The sequence below is a fragment of the Pocillopora verrucosa genome, chromosome 12, assembly GCF_036669915.1.
Source record: "Pocillopora verrucosa isolate sample1 chromosome 12, ASM3666991v2, whole genome shotgun sequence".
NCBI classification, from domain to species: Eukaryota; Metazoa; Cnidaria; class Anthozoa; order Scleractinia; family Pocilloporidae; genus Pocillopora; species Pocillopora verrucosa.
In genome coordinates, this window is record NC_089323.1 from 17,460,748 (window position 1) to 17,478,536 (window position 17,789).

The 17,789-nt window shown below is 38.7% G+C and overlaps 1 protein-coding gene across 1 annotated transcript in view; it reads left to right on the forward strand.

Annotated features, from left to right (window-relative positions):
- LOC131799868 (KICSTOR complex protein SZT2-like) overlaps positions 1-17,789 on the forward strand; it is a 43,248-nt gene that overhangs the window by 6,328 nt on the left and 19,131 nt on the right. Inside the window, exons 11-35 of the mRNA XM_059117555.2 lie at positions 34-123; positions 720-774; positions 1,571-1,669; positions 1,931-1,989; positions 2,385-2,458; positions 2,647-2,669; positions 3,638-3,730; positions 4,106-4,144; positions 4,246-4,375; positions 5,023-5,045; positions 5,373-5,447; positions 5,781-5,831; positions 6,103-6,255; positions 7,864-7,981; positions 8,653-9,065; positions 9,360-9,438; positions 9,927-10,178; positions 10,529-10,775; positions 11,212-11,727; positions 12,229-13,133; positions 13,214-13,535; positions 14,093-14,360; positions 14,924-15,871; positions 16,271-16,370; positions 17,204-17,348. Of these exons, the coding sequence (XP_058973538.2) occupies positions 34-123; positions 720-774; positions 1,571-1,669; positions 1,931-1,989; positions 2,385-2,458; positions 2,647-2,669; positions 3,638-3,730; positions 4,106-4,144; positions 4,246-4,375; positions 5,023-5,045; positions 5,373-5,447; positions 5,781-5,831; positions 6,103-6,255; positions 7,864-7,981; positions 8,653-9,065; positions 9,360-9,438; positions 9,927-10,178; positions 10,529-10,775; positions 11,212-11,727; positions 12,229-13,133; positions 13,214-13,535; positions 14,093-14,360; positions 14,924-15,871; positions 16,271-16,370; positions 17,204-17,348 (5,277 nt within the window). The remainder of the gene's footprint in view (positions 1-33; positions 124-719; positions 775-1,570; positions 1,670-1,930; positions 1,990-2,384; positions 2,459-2,646; positions 2,670-3,637; positions 3,731-4,105; positions 4,145-4,245; positions 4,376-5,022; positions 5,046-5,372; positions 5,448-5,780; positions 5,832-6,102; positions 6,256-7,863; positions 7,982-8,652; positions 9,066-9,359; positions 9,439-9,926; positions 10,179-10,528; positions 10,776-11,211; positions 11,728-12,228; positions 13,134-13,213; positions 13,536-14,092; positions 14,361-14,923; positions 15,872-16,270; positions 16,371-17,203; positions 17,349-17,789) is intronic.

Sequence of the window (17,789 nt, forward strand, 5' to 3'; positions counted from 1 at the left end):
TATAATATCTGAGATATTTGTCCTTTTTTGTAGAGGATTTCAGCATGAACCTTTATCACAAAGCTCTACTTTGCTGGAACTTTCAGAGAGATTTTGACCTGAGCAAGATTGACTCCTGGATGGGTAATGTTGTGGCAATTGCATAACTGGCTAATTCTTTTGAGCATATGTAATTAAATCATAATTTTGTTTCCTAGACTTTGGAAAATCTGATTAATGAAGAAACAAGGGAAAAAGAAAAGAAACCAAAGAAACAAAGAAACTTAATTCAGTCAATAAATATTTTATCATTATTTTACCACTAATTGTTGAAAATGTTTAAAATCTTGTTTCACCTAAATAGGACACAATTGAGAGGCATGTGTTGTGCAACCACAAAAAGACTCAACAATGAAAACTCAGAACAAGAAACTCACAATTCATAGAAAAATACAACTTATTTTCTCATTTCTGCTTTGCTTTAAGTTCATATCCACAATGAGAACTCATCTTTTTGGAAAGAGTTTGAAGAAATTAACAAAGCCGTACAATTGTGGGGCCAGAAAGTTTTTTCTGACCCTTCTTATTTCAATCCATTTGGTCCAACACACATCAGCCTTCATTATGGTTTTCTATAGGATCATGTGAGTGGGTTACTCTATAATTATAACGTCATAAATTTAATTCTTCATTGCTAATTATTTCAACATTCTCTATTGTTGAATGAATACTGACCATAGGTGACTGTTTGGAGTTGAGTGAGGAAGACTTGGCGTGGGCATTGCAAGGCAAAAAGTAAGCACAACATTGTTGTACATGCTTAGTTAAAATAACTATTAAGTTAGTGTTCAATTTTAAGTGGAATCCCCTAGAAAGCAAATGAACCAGCTCTTACGTTCAACTCAGTCTTTAATTCCCAATATCTGATTGTTAACCCTGTTACTCCCAAGATCTCATTAGTAATTCTCCTTACTGTCTGTCATATAGTTCTTGTGATGTTAGTTTGAAGAATTTGGTAATGGATCAACTAATCATCCCCTAATCAAGATTTTTCTTTATTCTCATCACTTGTCTGCTAGATATTGTATTAATATTGTAAGGAGAAGTTCTCTTTTGGTCACTCATGGGAGTTAAAGGGTTAATTCTCCCCTCCAGCTGCTACACATTTCATTGTAAATTAGTTATGCAAATTTGGTGTTAGATCAGGATAAAAACTTCTCCCTGATACATTCAAGTATTCTCATTACCTGTTTGCAAGATTATGTATGAATAGTAAAGGAGGAAGTTACATGTTAATCACCTCTGGGATTTCAAGAGTTAATTAAAGGAAGGGAAGGTACCTGGGGTATATAAGAACCTCTATTGTGTCCAACTAGCCCTTCAGATAGAATTCTCCCTCCATGGTTGGCAAATCCCAGTTATAAAGCCACAAGTCCTCGTGTCAGTCTCCCATCAGTGTTAATTTGATCAGTTCAAGGAAAACAAAAGGAAGGTGAATTGGGAAAAAAATAAAATTACAAACTGTTCAAGCCTGTACAATGATTTTAATTTTTTTTTTTAAACTTAAATGTTGTTAATATTTTCATTGTAGATCAATATCTTATGCACTGAGTGAGTGGGAGAAAAATGCCATGCAACGATCAATGCGAATAAGACATCTGGAGACAAAGTTATATACTAGCATCACAAGGTGAGGATGTGAGTCCCGCACTTATGACCAGTCATGGTAGAGTTCTCCAAATGGAAAAGGGGCAATCATTGGTAAAGCACATCATCTGGTAAAACAAAATGGCACATCTGAAGTTTGGCACTTACGGTTGTTCAGTATTGAAGGTTATCACTTGAAATTTTAGCTGGCAGCCCAAGTTCTTAGCCACAACAAGGAAAATAATTAGATGCAATGCATGGGGTAGATAAAACTTGAACATTTCTTTTTTTTTCTCGTGTCTAGTGTTCTCAGTGTGCGTCTCAGAGAAGGGTATTTAATTCAGGACGTTTCCATAGCAAAAGGTATTCACATTTTATATGAAGATGTGTCAATTAATCATTTACACCCTAGCATCAGTATGCATATTCTCGATACATTTTCTAAGGTGCTGACAAGAAGAGCTAATTAACAATCGGGAGCTTCGTTAGTTGATGATCATTTCACTTATTCTTGCAACCTTAATGTGTGATTTAGGGGTGATGTTGTGAAGAGAATTTAGATTTTAATCACTCTTGTGGGTCAAAGGGTGGAGGTCTGTCGTTTTTTACTGATTAATAATTCTCAAACAAATGACATGAAAACAGGGAAGACATGTCTTCTGTGTTCTGTCTACATGTATATTTACTGGGGTACCCATGCTATTGCCATTGGGTCTTCACATATGTTATGTAATTCAATAAAACTCTCCTTTAACAAGGTGGAAAGCAGCTTCAAGTCAAGCTAACAATTCCTTGGAAGCATAATGTCCAGATTGAGTATTTAGCTCTCTCAGTAAGTAAACAGATTTTTTTCTTTGATGTATTTAACTGTAAGTTAATGATATTGTTTTCTCTTTAATGGCAGTATGGTAGCTCCATGTTCATGCATGTTTGTTATTTCAATTCTCCAGTGCATATTAAAGTGCAGCGATGCTCTTGCCTCTTTTAATTTTTTTTTTTTTTTTTTTGCTATTTCAACAGGTTTGGCCCCTATCCACTAGCAGGTTAGTAAATGCAGTGTACAGCATAATAAATCATATATATGTTGTAGTTCAATTTTATCCTTGGTTCAAATTTTATTTTCCTTTGTTTCAAACTCATTAACATACTTTACAATACCCAAAAACAAACGAAAAGAAACTTTGAACCAAGGATAAAATTGAACCACAACATATACACAACACTATAATTACTTACACCATACAGGCTATTTATGAACCTACAATTGGCAACAAAATTATTGACACATTGACCTTTTAACCCCCTATTACTTCAATTTTATATCTGTTGCTCTTGTTTAGTTAACCTATCCACCCCTTTTTCCCCAAAACAATGTTGTATCATGATTCTAGGAACCTTCAGCTACATACAGGCAACAATGAATAGGGGAGGGGGGTTTTGTCAATGATTTAGAGTGTGGTAAAAACAGGAGTGTTATTCAATGCATAAATAGAGTTCTTCAAACATGATGTGTCAACTAATTTTGATGCTGATTGTAGCTCTTGATAAATTTGTATGCATATGTATAAGCATATGTTAAGGGGTTAGGTTTATAATGAAAAGAAACTGTGATACTGTGTTGGAGGGGGTATTACATTTAATAATTTGGTTTTATCAACTTAATTAGCTCGTCATCGGAGAAAATACCGAAGGGCTAATGCTCAAATTGTAAGCTTTAAAAACTCTTTACAATGGCCAATGAAAACTACATTATCAACACAGATGATCAAACCAAATTATCTTTTATGTATAGTTGGTAGAGATGTGACGATTTCGTGGAATTTATACTGCCAAAAATTATAGAAAATAAAGTGTATTTGACCTAGGGATGGTAAAGCCAGTACAAAATAAGTCAAGTTGGGCAGAACTATCTGTAATTCCCTGAATTTCACTATGACACTATTTCGATAGGGTTTAGGCTCTTTGCTCAGCCATCATGAAAAGAAGTCACAGCTAATGCTTTTTCTTTCAGTTGTGTGACACATGTAGAAGTGACAATAGAAGCACCTTATGATTTTCTTCATGATGTGATGCATTCTACAAAGCCCTTTCCAAGTCCTTACAGGTAACTTTTGTATGAATTGATCCCTTTCCTTACTATCTATGACACAACGCTTATAATGTTAGAGTGGAAATTTTTAATTTTATTCATCCAAAACCCTCCTTGTTCCTTTTTCTTCCCTGTTCCTACGTCTTTATAATGATATTACCTTCTTCGCTGAAAGTTAATTGCCTAGTGTTTTCTTGTCCTGCTCTATTGACCAGGAAAGATGGGAACAACTACATACATGTACATACCATCCATGGCTTTAACTAACTTACACTGTAGCTGTTAGCCTTCAGAACCAAGAAGAGAGTAGTTAACTTAAATTTACAGGTATGTATGCATACTTGGCTAAACAAAATTAATACATGATTTTAATAAATTCAACCTTTTCAGAACACTTGTTGTCAAAAGATTCAGGCAATCCATGAAAAGGTAAATCATCATCCAAGTATAATGCATTTTCTTGAAATTATTTTTTTGTGGCTTTTAAACATGATACATTGTATTGTAATGCAATGTTTTCCTTTTTTCAGTTTAAAGAGCACAGATAAGATGCTTGTTCATCTCCAGTCCTTTTCATCCAATTCCATTTATTACACCATACCAGAGAGTGCAAAAAAGGGAGTTCCACTATTCTACCTACCACCAAGCTCTAACAACCCTGTAAGTATCAAATAATAAACTTTAAACATGAAGGCTCACTATAAGTTGGTTGACTCCGCCCCTTGATTTTGGATCAAACACAAATTACACCCAATATGATGCAAAGGCGAAGTGAATCATTTTGAATTTCAAATTACCACCACAAATTATATGAAGAGAGTTTCAATTGAAGGAAGGAGATACAAACCTCAGCAATTTCTTCAATTGTGATGAGAATGTTGAAACTAATAAGAGCTTTTGAGAAATCCACGTGCTATTCACTTGCTTTGGATTGGCTGCAGCTCAGGCTGTTTTGAATTTAGAGGTCTGTATGCCACAACAGTTGATTGACAACTAAGTGCCTAAGGCACCTCTTCTTTTATAGCACGCCTTTGTGTTTAAAAAGCAACTTCCCAATTGTGTTTATATGTTCAATGTTTGACAAATAGACTCCATGTTACCTTGTGTGTGTTCAGTAAAAGACCACAGGTGACGTCAAAATGCAGTAACAACCAAAAAGTGGCACACAAGGCACAACCAAAGGTGTCTCTGATGTTCTTGTATAATTCAACGACTGGTATCATGTAATTGTACAGTTGCATTATGAAAGATATCAGGGTTTTTTTTACATGTGTGTAATTCTTACTGTTAACCTGGTTTCATTTTAGGTTTTGTCCCTACAACTTGAAAGGTAATTTAAAAGTGCTTCCTATATTTCATTTCCTCTTGTTTCAATCTTTTACTTAAAGTTCCTGAGTTAGCTGTCTATGAAACTAGTGAAGTAATTTGATTCATTTGGATTAATCATAGCTAATTTATAACTAAGAGTATGGCTATCTAGTAATATATCTTATTTATTATGATTATTATTATTAATACCACTTTATTTGCAACTGCCCTTTTTGTTCTGTGCTGCGGTACTGGTAAAGTAGTTTTGTGTAAGAACAAGGAAAAGCTATGAAGAAACCTTTTTAATCAAAAAAGGCTTTCCTAAGTTTTCACAATTACATGATTTCAGAGAGAATTCCAAATCACAAGAGTCCCAATTTGCTGTCTTCTGGAAGCCAGTGTTATCTCTTGATACGACTGGATGGTAGGTATATTTATATACAGACTGTAGTCACCTCTTTTGTAGAGGGTGTGCTTACTTTACTTTTGGTTACAACACCAGGTTATGGATAGAATTTTGGGTTGAAGCACAGGCCCAGTCTTTTGTTGCGTTCTTGATTGGCAAATCACCGAACTCGCAATGGACTCTTTCTAACCAGGCGCGTTTCGATAGTTAGCTCTTCGCCCGTTGCTCTGACAAAGGGCTAACGATCGAAATATCTGCTTTAGAAACTCTTTACGGTGGCCAATTTACATCAACTCAGTCGATTAAACCAAATTACGTGTATCTTTTAATAAAGATGAATTTTTCTTCTAGGCAAAAATGGATGCATAGTCACAGAATTGGACTTGTACTGGAACATGATGTGTGAGTGTGATGGATATTTTTGATCTATGTCAGTATCTGAGCAGCCGAGCACCTACCCCTCCCCTAACTCAGGAACAATCAACTGATAATAACTTATGGTTAATGTTCGGTTAGGGGAGGGGTGGGTGTGCAGTTTCTCAATCTACCCCTCCCTAACCCAGGAACAGACAACTAGTAATAAGTTAGGGTTTGAATTTACGACACTTGATCGAGAAAGGAAGGTCGTCATTCTGGGAAAACACAGCAAATGAAAACTTACCTTTATTTGCAGCCCTTTGCCAAAGAATCTTCATCTTCCGAAGGAAAATGACAGATCCAGTGCAATCCAATGTCGGGTGGCACTGAGTTCGCTCAACTCTCTTCTCAGAAAATGGAGCTCGTTTGTGTTATTGGAAAACCTCTCTTACATCAAGTTTATTGCCAGGTAAATATTATTCTTTTGCCTTTTTAACTCGTGAATTGCGCGCATGCGCAAGAGCGAGTTGTAGATACGATGTGGGGAATGGCACTTGCTCGCTCGATTGGTCGATTCCTGCAAACTTTTTTTCGATTTTAGGCTTTTGAGTGCATTTTATAGTTTTTGGCGAGCAATAAACAAACGAAATGGCGACCTTTGTTGCTAAGAATAGTGGTGGGGTGACAAAGAAGCCAATGATAATCTTAAAATAATTTTTTTTTTCGTTTTAGTTTCAACAAGCGGCGCCAGCGACTGGCAAGCATGCAAGGATTCACACTGAAATAACAGAAAAACCTTCGTTTTTCATAAAATTGCAATTTACAATCCTTGAACTTAAAATCAATCCGAAGATTCATTGAAAATATCACTTACTGCGAAGCGCTCGGAGTTTACAGATGTTCAAAAGCTTTTTCTGTTACGGCGTGAGATTGAGGACAAAATCGATCATTACGTTTTGAATCGTGTGTTTTTCCTGTGAGAAACAACAGAAGATGCCGGCGACTAACGAAATTACAAGTTATCACGAAAATCAAATAACACCTAAACAAACAATTTTAGCTACCGATTTTCAGTGAATTTTTAAAGAACAATTTTCTTTTAAGTTTCAAGACAATTTGAAGATTCAAAATACATATTACGTACTAAAATGCGAAAGTTATACACCACAGAATTGATAAATTTATGGGCGAATAGGCCTGAAATTAAATTCTATCTTGTTATTGATTATACGTTGCCTAGCACGTGACTAAAATCTACCCAGGCGGAGATCTAAAATGACGGTAGCAGTCTTGGCTTAGGTATATCACTCAGAACTCGTTCCCGTTTTTCTCATTTGATAAAGAGGGAATCGTTAATATTTTCATTAAGAAAGTATTGCCTTGATTTTCTAATATTTACAATGATAGACAGTAAATTTCACTTTTCACCCACATTTAATTCCAACCTTTTCTTTTGAACCAGAAACAGAAATTATATAAGTTTAAAACACGACATCATCCACCATTGTCAAATGCAATAGCATGATCATTTCAATTGTAATGCCTTCTTATCCCAACGTTACTTTGTTTCTTTGCTACATTAGCGAACACTGAACTACTGCTCGTACTCCAGATATGACAATCAACCACAAAGTTCCCTAAACCAGATAAAATTAAACATAATCCAAAAAATCATGTGTCAATTCACGAGTTTGCTCACAGAGCACTTTGATTTATTGCATGTTAGCATGTTATGTTTTTCAATCAATCCTACCACGTGGTGTTTATACACAAGATTTGGGATTTAAGTCTTTGACCTCCTAAAAGTGACCAGCATCTAATTTCTCTTTACAATATCACCCCTGAATCACACCTAAGGGTCACGAGAGTTACGGAAATGATCTCCATTTAAAGAAGCTCTTGATTGTTAAACGAATTCTCCTTGTTAGCAACTTGGGAAATGTATAGAGAACAGTGTGCAGAATATGCATACTGATGTTAGGGTGCTGATATAGAGTTAAAGAAACTTTCATACACATAAAATTTTTCTTAATCACTTTCTTTGTTTAATGCCTGTATATGGTTTTGATCCCAACAGCGAGAATCCTGACGGAGCCCCTTCTTCTTTCTGTATCGTGCGAGTAACAGCAAGAGGACCGTGTATTGTCATCAAGGTAGCTTTCCTTGGAGGAACTGCAGGTCACATAAGACATCAGGTAAGTGATATACTACAGTCCTAATACAATGATATTGTACTGTTCCTATAAACGTACAGTTAGCTCTTGCCTTGTGGAGACAGGCAAGGCTGGGGGATGATTAATTTTTCATACCTACAGTGTGGGCGCTTATTCGAGGTTTGGCGCTTAATCGAATAAATACGGTACATCTCCCCTTTAGTTAATGGCTTAACCCTTTAACTCTTAAGAGTGATTGGTATCTAATTTCTCCTCACAATATCAACCTTGAATCATACATTACGTTTATGGGAATAAAGGATACGATCACCCACTAAAGAAGGTCTTGTTTGTTAACTGTCTCCTTGAATCACACTTAAGGGTCACGGGAGTAACGGAAATGATCACCACTTAAAGAAGCTCTTGATTGATAAACAAATTCTCCTTGTCAGCACCTTAGGAAACGTATGGAGTATAGTGTGGAGAATATGCATACTGATGTTAGGGTGCAAATGATTAAGGATAAATAGATGAGCGAGTTGACTTGTAAAAACAAACATGAAAGCATTGAGAACAGTTTGAAAAGATGTAAACGAAAAGGGTGATTGAATAGAATTGAATTAAAAGATCTACAGGAGGAAATGAGTTTAGTTTGAGGCCAAACAACTTGATGACTTTGTTGACCGTGCGTGTTTGCAATTTATCTTCTCTAGATTGTATCAGACCTAAAGATAAAACTCGCTGATATCACAGCTCCACTAGGTGTGATTAACAAACCTCAAAAAGCCCAAGCCAAGGGTAAAAGTCTTCAACGCGACGTGCAGTTATCGAAACAGCGGACTGTAGTTGAAAAGCCGTGCGCGATTATGTATGAGAAATCTCTGGATGGGATCTTGATTCGGTACGATCGAGTTCCAGAGGACCTCTTTTCGGCATACCCAGAAAGGCCCAGTTATTCTATGTACTCAAGTTTGACGGGAAATTATGCGTACAAAACCAATGATAATCACATGAAGGTCCTATGTCAGTATCTGCATCACCATCGTTGGATTTGGACGATGCAAGATGAACGATCACCAGCTTTAAGTGCTGAGAAAGTTGCAAGAGTGCTCTCCACTCTAACAAAGTAAGGAAGGAAAGATGTTGTCTTTAGCACTGAGTACTAATACTGTTCCGTAACTAGTAATGACGACTCATTCCCAGACTCTTGATGAAGTCTACTTGTCCTCCTCTTAGAGGAGAGAAATATATAAACAAGCAAACAAAGAAATTGTAAGCAAGCAAAAAGGGTGAAATTTTAGTATTAGTTGCGTTTAGCGGCCCAACATCCCTCGCTTCCAGTCCCTCATAGTAGATATAGATTGTATACAGTAAATGTGGCTCAGTCTGAGTTGTGTTGTCTTACACTTCTGATTCGTAGGCTACGACTGCAAGAGGGATACAACTTTGTGAACAACAGTGCAGGGATTATCACTATGGCAAAAGAACTCAAGATGAAGGTGATTGAACGTCCATGTCCTTTTCAAATGTGAAATAAGTAATGGATACAAGTCTGAGTAGAGTCGAATTCAGTCTTTAATCATACTGACTTATCGTAGTGATTGACAACATCAGATGACCGCGAAGCGACGCGCAGTTCTGTTACCAATAAGTCAAAACTATAACAAAATTTGAGGAAAAAAAAAACTATCGATCTGATATTCGTTTTCATAATAAAAAAACAACCGTTAACTCGGCGAAATGCGCCAGGACATCCTGCGCACTTGATGCGTACTGTCCAATTACACTTGCATGACGTGCACACTGTCCAATTACAAGCATAACGCATACTCTGTCCTCTTAGTGCTCAAATCGGGCTGGTGTTAACCAAATGCGTTCGATAATTTTGCTATACTGTTGATTACAAATTTAACATCAACGTACATGGACTTATTCTGAGGTCGCAAAAACTAAAACTGAATACTTGGATGTTAATGTTCTCTTTAAGGATCACACACAAGACAGTGACCAACCGTATTCCTGTGTCATTCAATATGTGCTGTTCCCTCCATATCTTCAGTCATGTGAGCCAGAACGGTCTGAAGAGTCCGTTCTTGACTGGGCGTCCCTAGGAAAGGCTGGACGCAAGTTTAACATGGTCACAGAGGTGTGGGCTGAACCACAGTTTGGCTGCTTGACTGATTTGAAAACGGAGCTGAAGTATCTGGAAGGACTTCAATACGATCAAGTTCCAGATGCAGTAAGTTCAAAAGCAAACATAAGGAAATATCTTAAGGAGCTAAAGAATACGCAGAGAAAATACGAGCAAGCTGACTGACGTATGGGAATACGAGCGTGACCAAATCGCGATTGGTTTTAGTTTCGAATTTGATTGGTTGAGACATCTTTTCTCGACCAATCGCGTAGCGAAGTAAAGTAAAACGAAAGATTCTCAGATTGCTTTCGACACGAAACTGAAAATTGTCCAGGAAAATACGGTGACAGACAATGTGTTACACTTAACACGTCGCATAGTTCTTCAACTTGAACTCCGGGCTATGTTTATTTTACCGGTTAATGTGGTTTGTATTATTTGTCTTTTATTATCAGATTTATCAAGCTGATGTAAAGCACGTGTCGGCTCTGCTCACTTACGATCATCTGTTGAGTATGTGCGATGACAAGACTGTTACCACCCCCCACAGACCTTGTAAAGCGCCGCATGAGAACTCTTTACTGTTCAAAAGTAATTGGATAGTAGAGCAGTCGCCGTTTCCATTTGACATCATTGATTTGTTGTCCAAAACTCGACAAGTGGAGATGGTTTTTTCTTCCCTGATCGAGACCTCCTCTCCAGGTATCATTCTTTCGTGATTAACAGTGATTTTATAAATTGGCCAGTTTAGAGAGTTTCAAAAGCTGACGTTTCGAGCTCTGACAAAAGGCAAACGCTCGAAACGTCAGCTTTCCAAACTCTCTTAGTTGGCCAATTGAACACGCAGTTGGGAATTGAACTCGCAGGATTATTGTCACATTTGAACCCGGTGAATGTGATATACATGCAGGCCAACAACTGACTCGTCCCCAGGCTTCTCTTTATTTTGAAATGTAAACGCGGGAAGCGCGCGAGAGATGTGCAGTTGGGAAGATGGGAAGAAGGAAAAGGGAGATAATCCCCTCTCAGTCCTCTTCCTTCCCATGGTTCCTGTCGCCGTAGTAGTGCGACCACCTACTCTTGGACGATAGAGGATCAAATTTTTTTTTTTTCTTTTTTTTTTTTCCTTTTTTTTTAGCCTCAGATGACCTCGACGATTTGCCAAACGAAAATCTTTTCAAGCTTTTAATAGAGAACATGGAGCGTTTGAACGATCGTGAAGTCGTACTAAGTGACGATGACTGGAATCGGTTCACACAGCACATCCTCATTCGGCCGAGGAATGGCGTGCCTCTTCCATTTCCTGAGGAACTGTGTCAACGGAAAGATTCTAGCGATTCCACACAGAATGACAAAGAGAAAAAGTCCAAAAACAGAAGCACTTCTTCAATGAAATGGAAATGTTTCATTCGTGCAGTGACTGCTTTTGGCGGCGGTCGCCTCATTCTCACATTTCTACCAGCAAGCTTTAAGTATGTTAGGCTCATAGGAAGACACCGGCGGAGCAAGAGCCCTAGTGTTGGGAGCAGCCCAAGAAGCCCGCACGGCACGTCAGAAGTGGAGCCTGAAGGAGCCACCGATGAAATAAGTCCTCACGGCGCATTTGGACTGCAGAAACTAGATAATTTACTCGTATCACAAGGCTCTCTTGAAGGTTTGTTTAATATTTTAGTTGGGTTGATTACAATAAGAAACTAAAATTTGTTCGTCGAACTAGCCTTTCCTCTCCCTGGAGTGAACGAAAGAGAATTTTTCCTGACAAGATCAATAGATTTTTACGAAAAAGGAAAACGAGAACAAAGAAAATATCGGTTGGGTATAATGCTTGACTTTATACCAAATTATTAGACAGGAAATTATGACAAAAAGTATGGCAGACAAAGCGGGGAATAGATTATAGATTTTGGCAATGAAAGGGTTAATATAAGCTATCATAATTAGATTCTATGGGTGGTATGAAGAAAGACCATTGCAAATATTTCTGTTTGTGTGAAGGCTTTAAGTTTTCTTGAGTAATTATGGGGTTCTCATCGCTATTACGTTATTACTGTAGAGGTGATGTACTTTTCCTGAAATAAGAAATGAAAATCTGTCAAAATGTCAGAATTCAAAATGTTAATAAATAGCAGTATACTTTTTTGTTTGTTGTTTGTAGACCAAAGCCTGACACCTACACCGACCGCAGAGAAAGACGAAAGTCCATTTTTCTACTCTCAGAAAACAAGCAATTCACTCGTCTCTAATGAAGAGTCAAAACTGTCAATCAACAGTGCTGATGAAAAGAAAAGCGTAACATTTCAAGAAAACTCCACACCTATCAAAGAGCGCAAAGAGCTTGTCTTTCACGACAGAGGCTTTGGTAAAGATAGTGACTCTTTTAGTTGGGACATCCCGATATATTGTTATGACTGCCCGATGTCAGCCCTCGTAACAATACCTGCTGCCGAGTCCGATACAGAGGGGACGTCAGAGGAGAAGCGCGAAGATATATTTCAAGATTTTACGCAGTTTGCTGCTCATGTATTTGTGGATCCATTCAGTTTAGACGAGGTTCCGAGATCCTTAGAGGGGCGAACGAAAGGAAGGTTTGGCCCCTCGAAAGACCTTCTGCTTCACTGCAGTGCGGTACATGATTTGTTTTTCCGAAGTTTTGTGACGTCAACGTTTTCAAGTTTGCAACACGGTCAGCAGGTGAGCATGCTAGATGTCCATTCAGCAGTTGAAGCCTGCGAAGAGAACTTCCTTGAAGTAGACATCACAGAGTTTATCCATACTCTTTGTGGACACTATATCAAGAGCAACAAGTCCAAGGAGGCTTTTTTTGAGACAACAATCAATGAGGATCTTCTGTCTGTCCCAATTTGGTTACCGTCAGAATCATCCGAAAAAAGAGTGAGGGATCTCAAGGAATCTCTGGTTGGACAGTGTGAATCTGTAGATGGTCTGCATAAGTCGATCACTGCAAAGTTTTTTTCAATAATGGGAAGATACTTCAAAGCAGTTCCTCCAAGCCGAGAATACTTCTTCTACTGTCCACAGCAGTCTGAGGGCCCGAGAAAGGTACAATGTGACCACTTTCCCCCTTGCACAGTTGTAACAAGACGAATAACGTGTTTCCCTCTTTTTTTTCAACCTTTCAGTCTGCTCTTGAGTCGTTCTCCGACTTCGAAGCAGACCAAGCTGCCGAGGACGATGCTATGGACAGAGACAGCGACGTGGACTCGGATGCCTCTGATGATGCTGACATCTTTTTGGACGATGGAACAGTTCAACAGGATGAGATACAGGATATGTCTGACTCTGAAAGTCAAGCGAGTGATATCGAATTTGAGGGAGATGCTGATGTTGGACAGGAGGTGAAGTCACCGCTCTTCCTACAGCTGACATGTTCACTGAAAGATACGAGAAGTCATGGACAGCCAATGACGCCTGTTTCTATTGACACATTACCTGTGTGTCTCGGTAGGAAGCCACTTTGCACTACTAACTTTAATGAGAATTTGCGCATGAAAGACTACTGGAAGATGAGAAATACATTGCAGCACCATGTCATCGAAATTTTAAACGAGCAGTTATCTTACGATAACTCTCTTTGGAGGAGTTGGTGGGAAAAGGGGGAGGGGGGGGGCGTGGAATAACTTTCTTTGGTAACGGGCACCTCATTGCAGTGCCTCGTATTTTTTATTTGAGTGAATTGGTGCAAACTATTTATAAAAAGTTGAAGTTCTTCCAGGAGCTCGCCTCGTAATCCTTTTTATTCTAATTTAGATTCATCAAGTGAGTTGATGATGTAAATTGGCCACCGTAAAGAGTTTCTAAATCTGACGTTTTGAGCGTTAGTCCCTTGTCGCTCTGACAAAGGGCTAACGCTCGAAACGTCAGTTTTAGAGCCTCTTTCCGGTGATCAATTTATGCCATCAGTTAACATTATCAAACGAAATAATCTTATAACGCTCCCCAGCTTCGTAGAAACATACCCCTTTCTACGTTTATCATTTAAAATGTTTCTCTCTCGGTAGGAGAAATTATCCGCAAGTTTGAAGATGATGATGAATGTCTGGATCCCTTCAGTCCATCCGTACGCATCACTCTCGATCTTATCTGTCTGACCCTACCAGCTGAACATGATTACTCTGTTCTTAAGTCTTCGGCGCGTCGTAGCTTTGCACGCTCTAATTCCTTCTCCAGTACCAGTTCGCCCATTTCTGCTTCTCCTTCGGATAAAAGATCAGGACTTTTTGACTTCAGACGGCAAGATTCTAAAGCCACTTCTCATGATATGGAGAGGTGAGGACGAAGCCTTGTTTGAATTGGCAGGATATCAACAAAGTTTAATTAAAGCCATTTTTACGCAGACGGCTACGTTCTCCGCTGACTTTGCTTACTTTACTCCCAGTGCGTGATAGCAATTGCAAATATTTTTTTTTTAGTAACCAAATTGCTGTATTGGTTGCTAAAGATGCATTTGGTCAGTGAGCTCATAATCATAAATGAACTTTTAGTCATTTGTCCCACGATGTGGGGTGTCCATCAGTTGTAGGGACCAGTTGTCGATTTTAGACTGTAACCTTTCAACTGCCCTGTGTCTAATTTCTATCTTGTCGGGATGATATACAGTATATGGCTTGAATCTACAATTTAAAATGACTCTTCATGGTGAGACACAATAAAACGTTCACTTTTCATACTTTATTCAATGATTCATAATGTCTCATGGGAACTGGAAGAATAGAGTGATTTAAAAATAACCTCAGAGTTTACCTTAGGAATAAGGTTAATGTGAGGATCAGTCTCCTAACTTATCGTCTCTTGAGTTGTATTATATAAATAGAATTATTCCTTTTTTTCAGAATTGAAAGCTTGGATCCTCTTCATGGTCTCATAAATTCTCAGCGTCAGGCAGTGAACAACACATGTGAGGCCATTCGTTGGCTTTTGCAGGATGAAATAGTCTCAGAACTCCGCCATATTGGACCAGTCGATAACTCGATGCTGGAACAGGTCGAGCAACATGTTCAGCAATCTGAAGACCATCCCTCCTGCATTTCCCGCCGTGTTCACCTGCAATTTGTCTATGGGGCTGAACAAAGCTTAGAAGTCTTCGTAAAAGAATTTGAGAGAATCAGCTTGCCAGAATACGTCCTGAAAAACGTGGACAAATACTACTACTTGACAAGCTTTTCGGAGAAACAGATTGCAGCTTTGTCGCCGTTGACTCAAGGAGAGAATGGAGGTTATTTGGATAAACAGCAGGAAGAAGAGGCGACAACACCAAATCCTGACACGGATGGTGAAAATTACGACCAAAAATCTTTACCACGTCTTGAGGTCCAAGCCACTCCTGAATCCCATACTTCAGCTAATGATCGTCTGTCAACGGTTTACATTGAAAAACAGGCAACAACCACTCAGCATGAAGAAAGCACGGAAGATAATCTCAGGGAGAACGGAATGATTACCCCTCCCTCCAGACCACCGCATCTTGGCCAGCTAGGCAAGCAGCGCTCCGAAGAAGAGGAAGAACCAGGAAACACTGCTGCATCTACCCCACTCAGGAATGATGCTTCATTTGCTTCTTCCGCTGGTAGCACGCCTATAGGGAAGCTGATCATACCAGGTGAAGATGTTGGTGCGGCTGACTCAAGTAACGCAAAGGCAGAAGAGGACGAGAGCTGCCCGCCCGGTCCTTGTACGCCACGCCATGATGAACTGAGTGTTTCATCATCGGAATCGTGCTTGAAATTCTGGCTTGTCATGAAAATACTGGACAGTGAAGTGAATATCGTCTTTCATCAAAGGTGAGAGGTCGTCATTTTCTATGTGTTCGCCTTTTTACGCCTAAATTGTTCTACGATACAATAAAGGGAAAGCGCGCCGCTGCACTTACAATAGTTTCGAATTACCCTGCATTGGTGGATTCCTAAAATGCAGATGGATGCCCACACAATATCACAACGCATAAGCTAACCAACAACAGGTTTTGCAACACTAACCTATTTTATTGCGAAAAACAGAGTCAGTGGGTTTGTTATTGTGACACAGCTTTAAAGCGAAATTTTTTTTTGCCTTTATTTTGCTAAAATGAAGTCATTATTTTTCATTTTGGTCCGCCACATCGCAAACATAAGAACAATTTTGGGTGTGAGCCATTGTTGTTAGCCAACACAATGTGATGGGTCTCAAATTTTCAAACACAGGGAGTCACATGATCCGAAGTCTTTTTGTGCAACGAGAGCCAATGGTCTGGTTGAGATGGTCATAAATGCTTTACATGAAAAATGCCGCATCGTCAATCAGGTGGGAAAAAGTTACGTTAAAGGGTACTTTAAAATGATGAATTTAATCAGAATGGCTAACGATCGAAAAGTCATCTTTGAAACTCTTTACGGTGGCTAATTTAGGTTATCAACGTAGTTGATCATACCAAATTACACTTCTGACGATTGGTTGATCAGTAGTTATTGGCGAACATTGTGACATTTGAATGTAATAACTGTGGAACACCACACTTGTTTTTGGTAAAATAGTTCCTCATCAGGGGCCCCTTCAATTGATACATAAAGCTTCCAAAAATTTATTTTGAAGACGTTCAGTTCCATGTAGCTCCAAAAAGCGCCTTCGTAAAAATATTATTTCAAATAGGCCCATCATGGGTTTCATTGAAAGCCGGTGTACCGCTGCTTACAAAACCTCTTGCCAGGAGGCTCTCGTAGTTTGGTTTCGCCTCACAGCCTCCCTACTACACCATGGGCGGCCAATTCTACAAAAAAAAGGTTTTGAAAACCCTTGGGCCACGATGAATCAGAAATGCTCACTTATTTCGAAACGCAACGTCAACAGAATGGAAATTTTCGTTCCCATCACCGACTTTTATAAAGAGTCATGCAATTTTTGGGTTTGAAAAGAGATGCACAATATTGTCACAATATTGTGAAAGATGTGAATCTTCAGAGTCTTCAAGAGTCAGATCAGATCCTCTTCTAAATGAGCTACAGAGAATTCGTTAGCGTGCTAACCCGTATGCGCTGTTTACGGTTGATGTATGTTTGTGTTCATGCTAAAAAAAATCCTACAGAGCAGAGAAACAAGCGCTGACTTAACTAATGAACATGCATTCCCTTCATCCATAGCGAATGTTGCTACATGAACTATTTGAGACCAAGCTGTGCAATTCAATGTTATTCCCTGAGTCAGACGAGGACATTTGGAAACATGAAGATATGCAAATCTCAGTTTCCCCCCTAGGTGTTCACATGACCAAAGGAGACAGTAAAGGTAAGAAAAGGCCAAAATTTGCAAGACATTTCTGCGGCGATCACTTTATATCTGAATTTAGATGAAGGTCTCAGTTACGAATATTACATTTGCCTCAAGGTCATCCAAAGGACTGCAGCTTAGACACGTTCAACCCTTTACACCTTAGCATAAGAATCCTTGTTCTCCTTTTCATCCTCAGTACATTTCCCTGGATACTGACAAGGAGAATTCCTTTAACAATCAAAACTTTTTAGGTTGGCGATCATTTCTTTTATACTCATAATCTTAACGAATGACTAGGGATATTATTGTAGGGAGAAATGAGTTACTGATCGCTCTTAGAGTTGAAAGGGGTAAAAACTTTACTGATGTGGCATTAAGTGAGTGAAACCTAGACAACTTTGTGCGTAGGTTATAAGAACCCTTGAGGTAGAAATGCTACGTAAAACAACAACCACT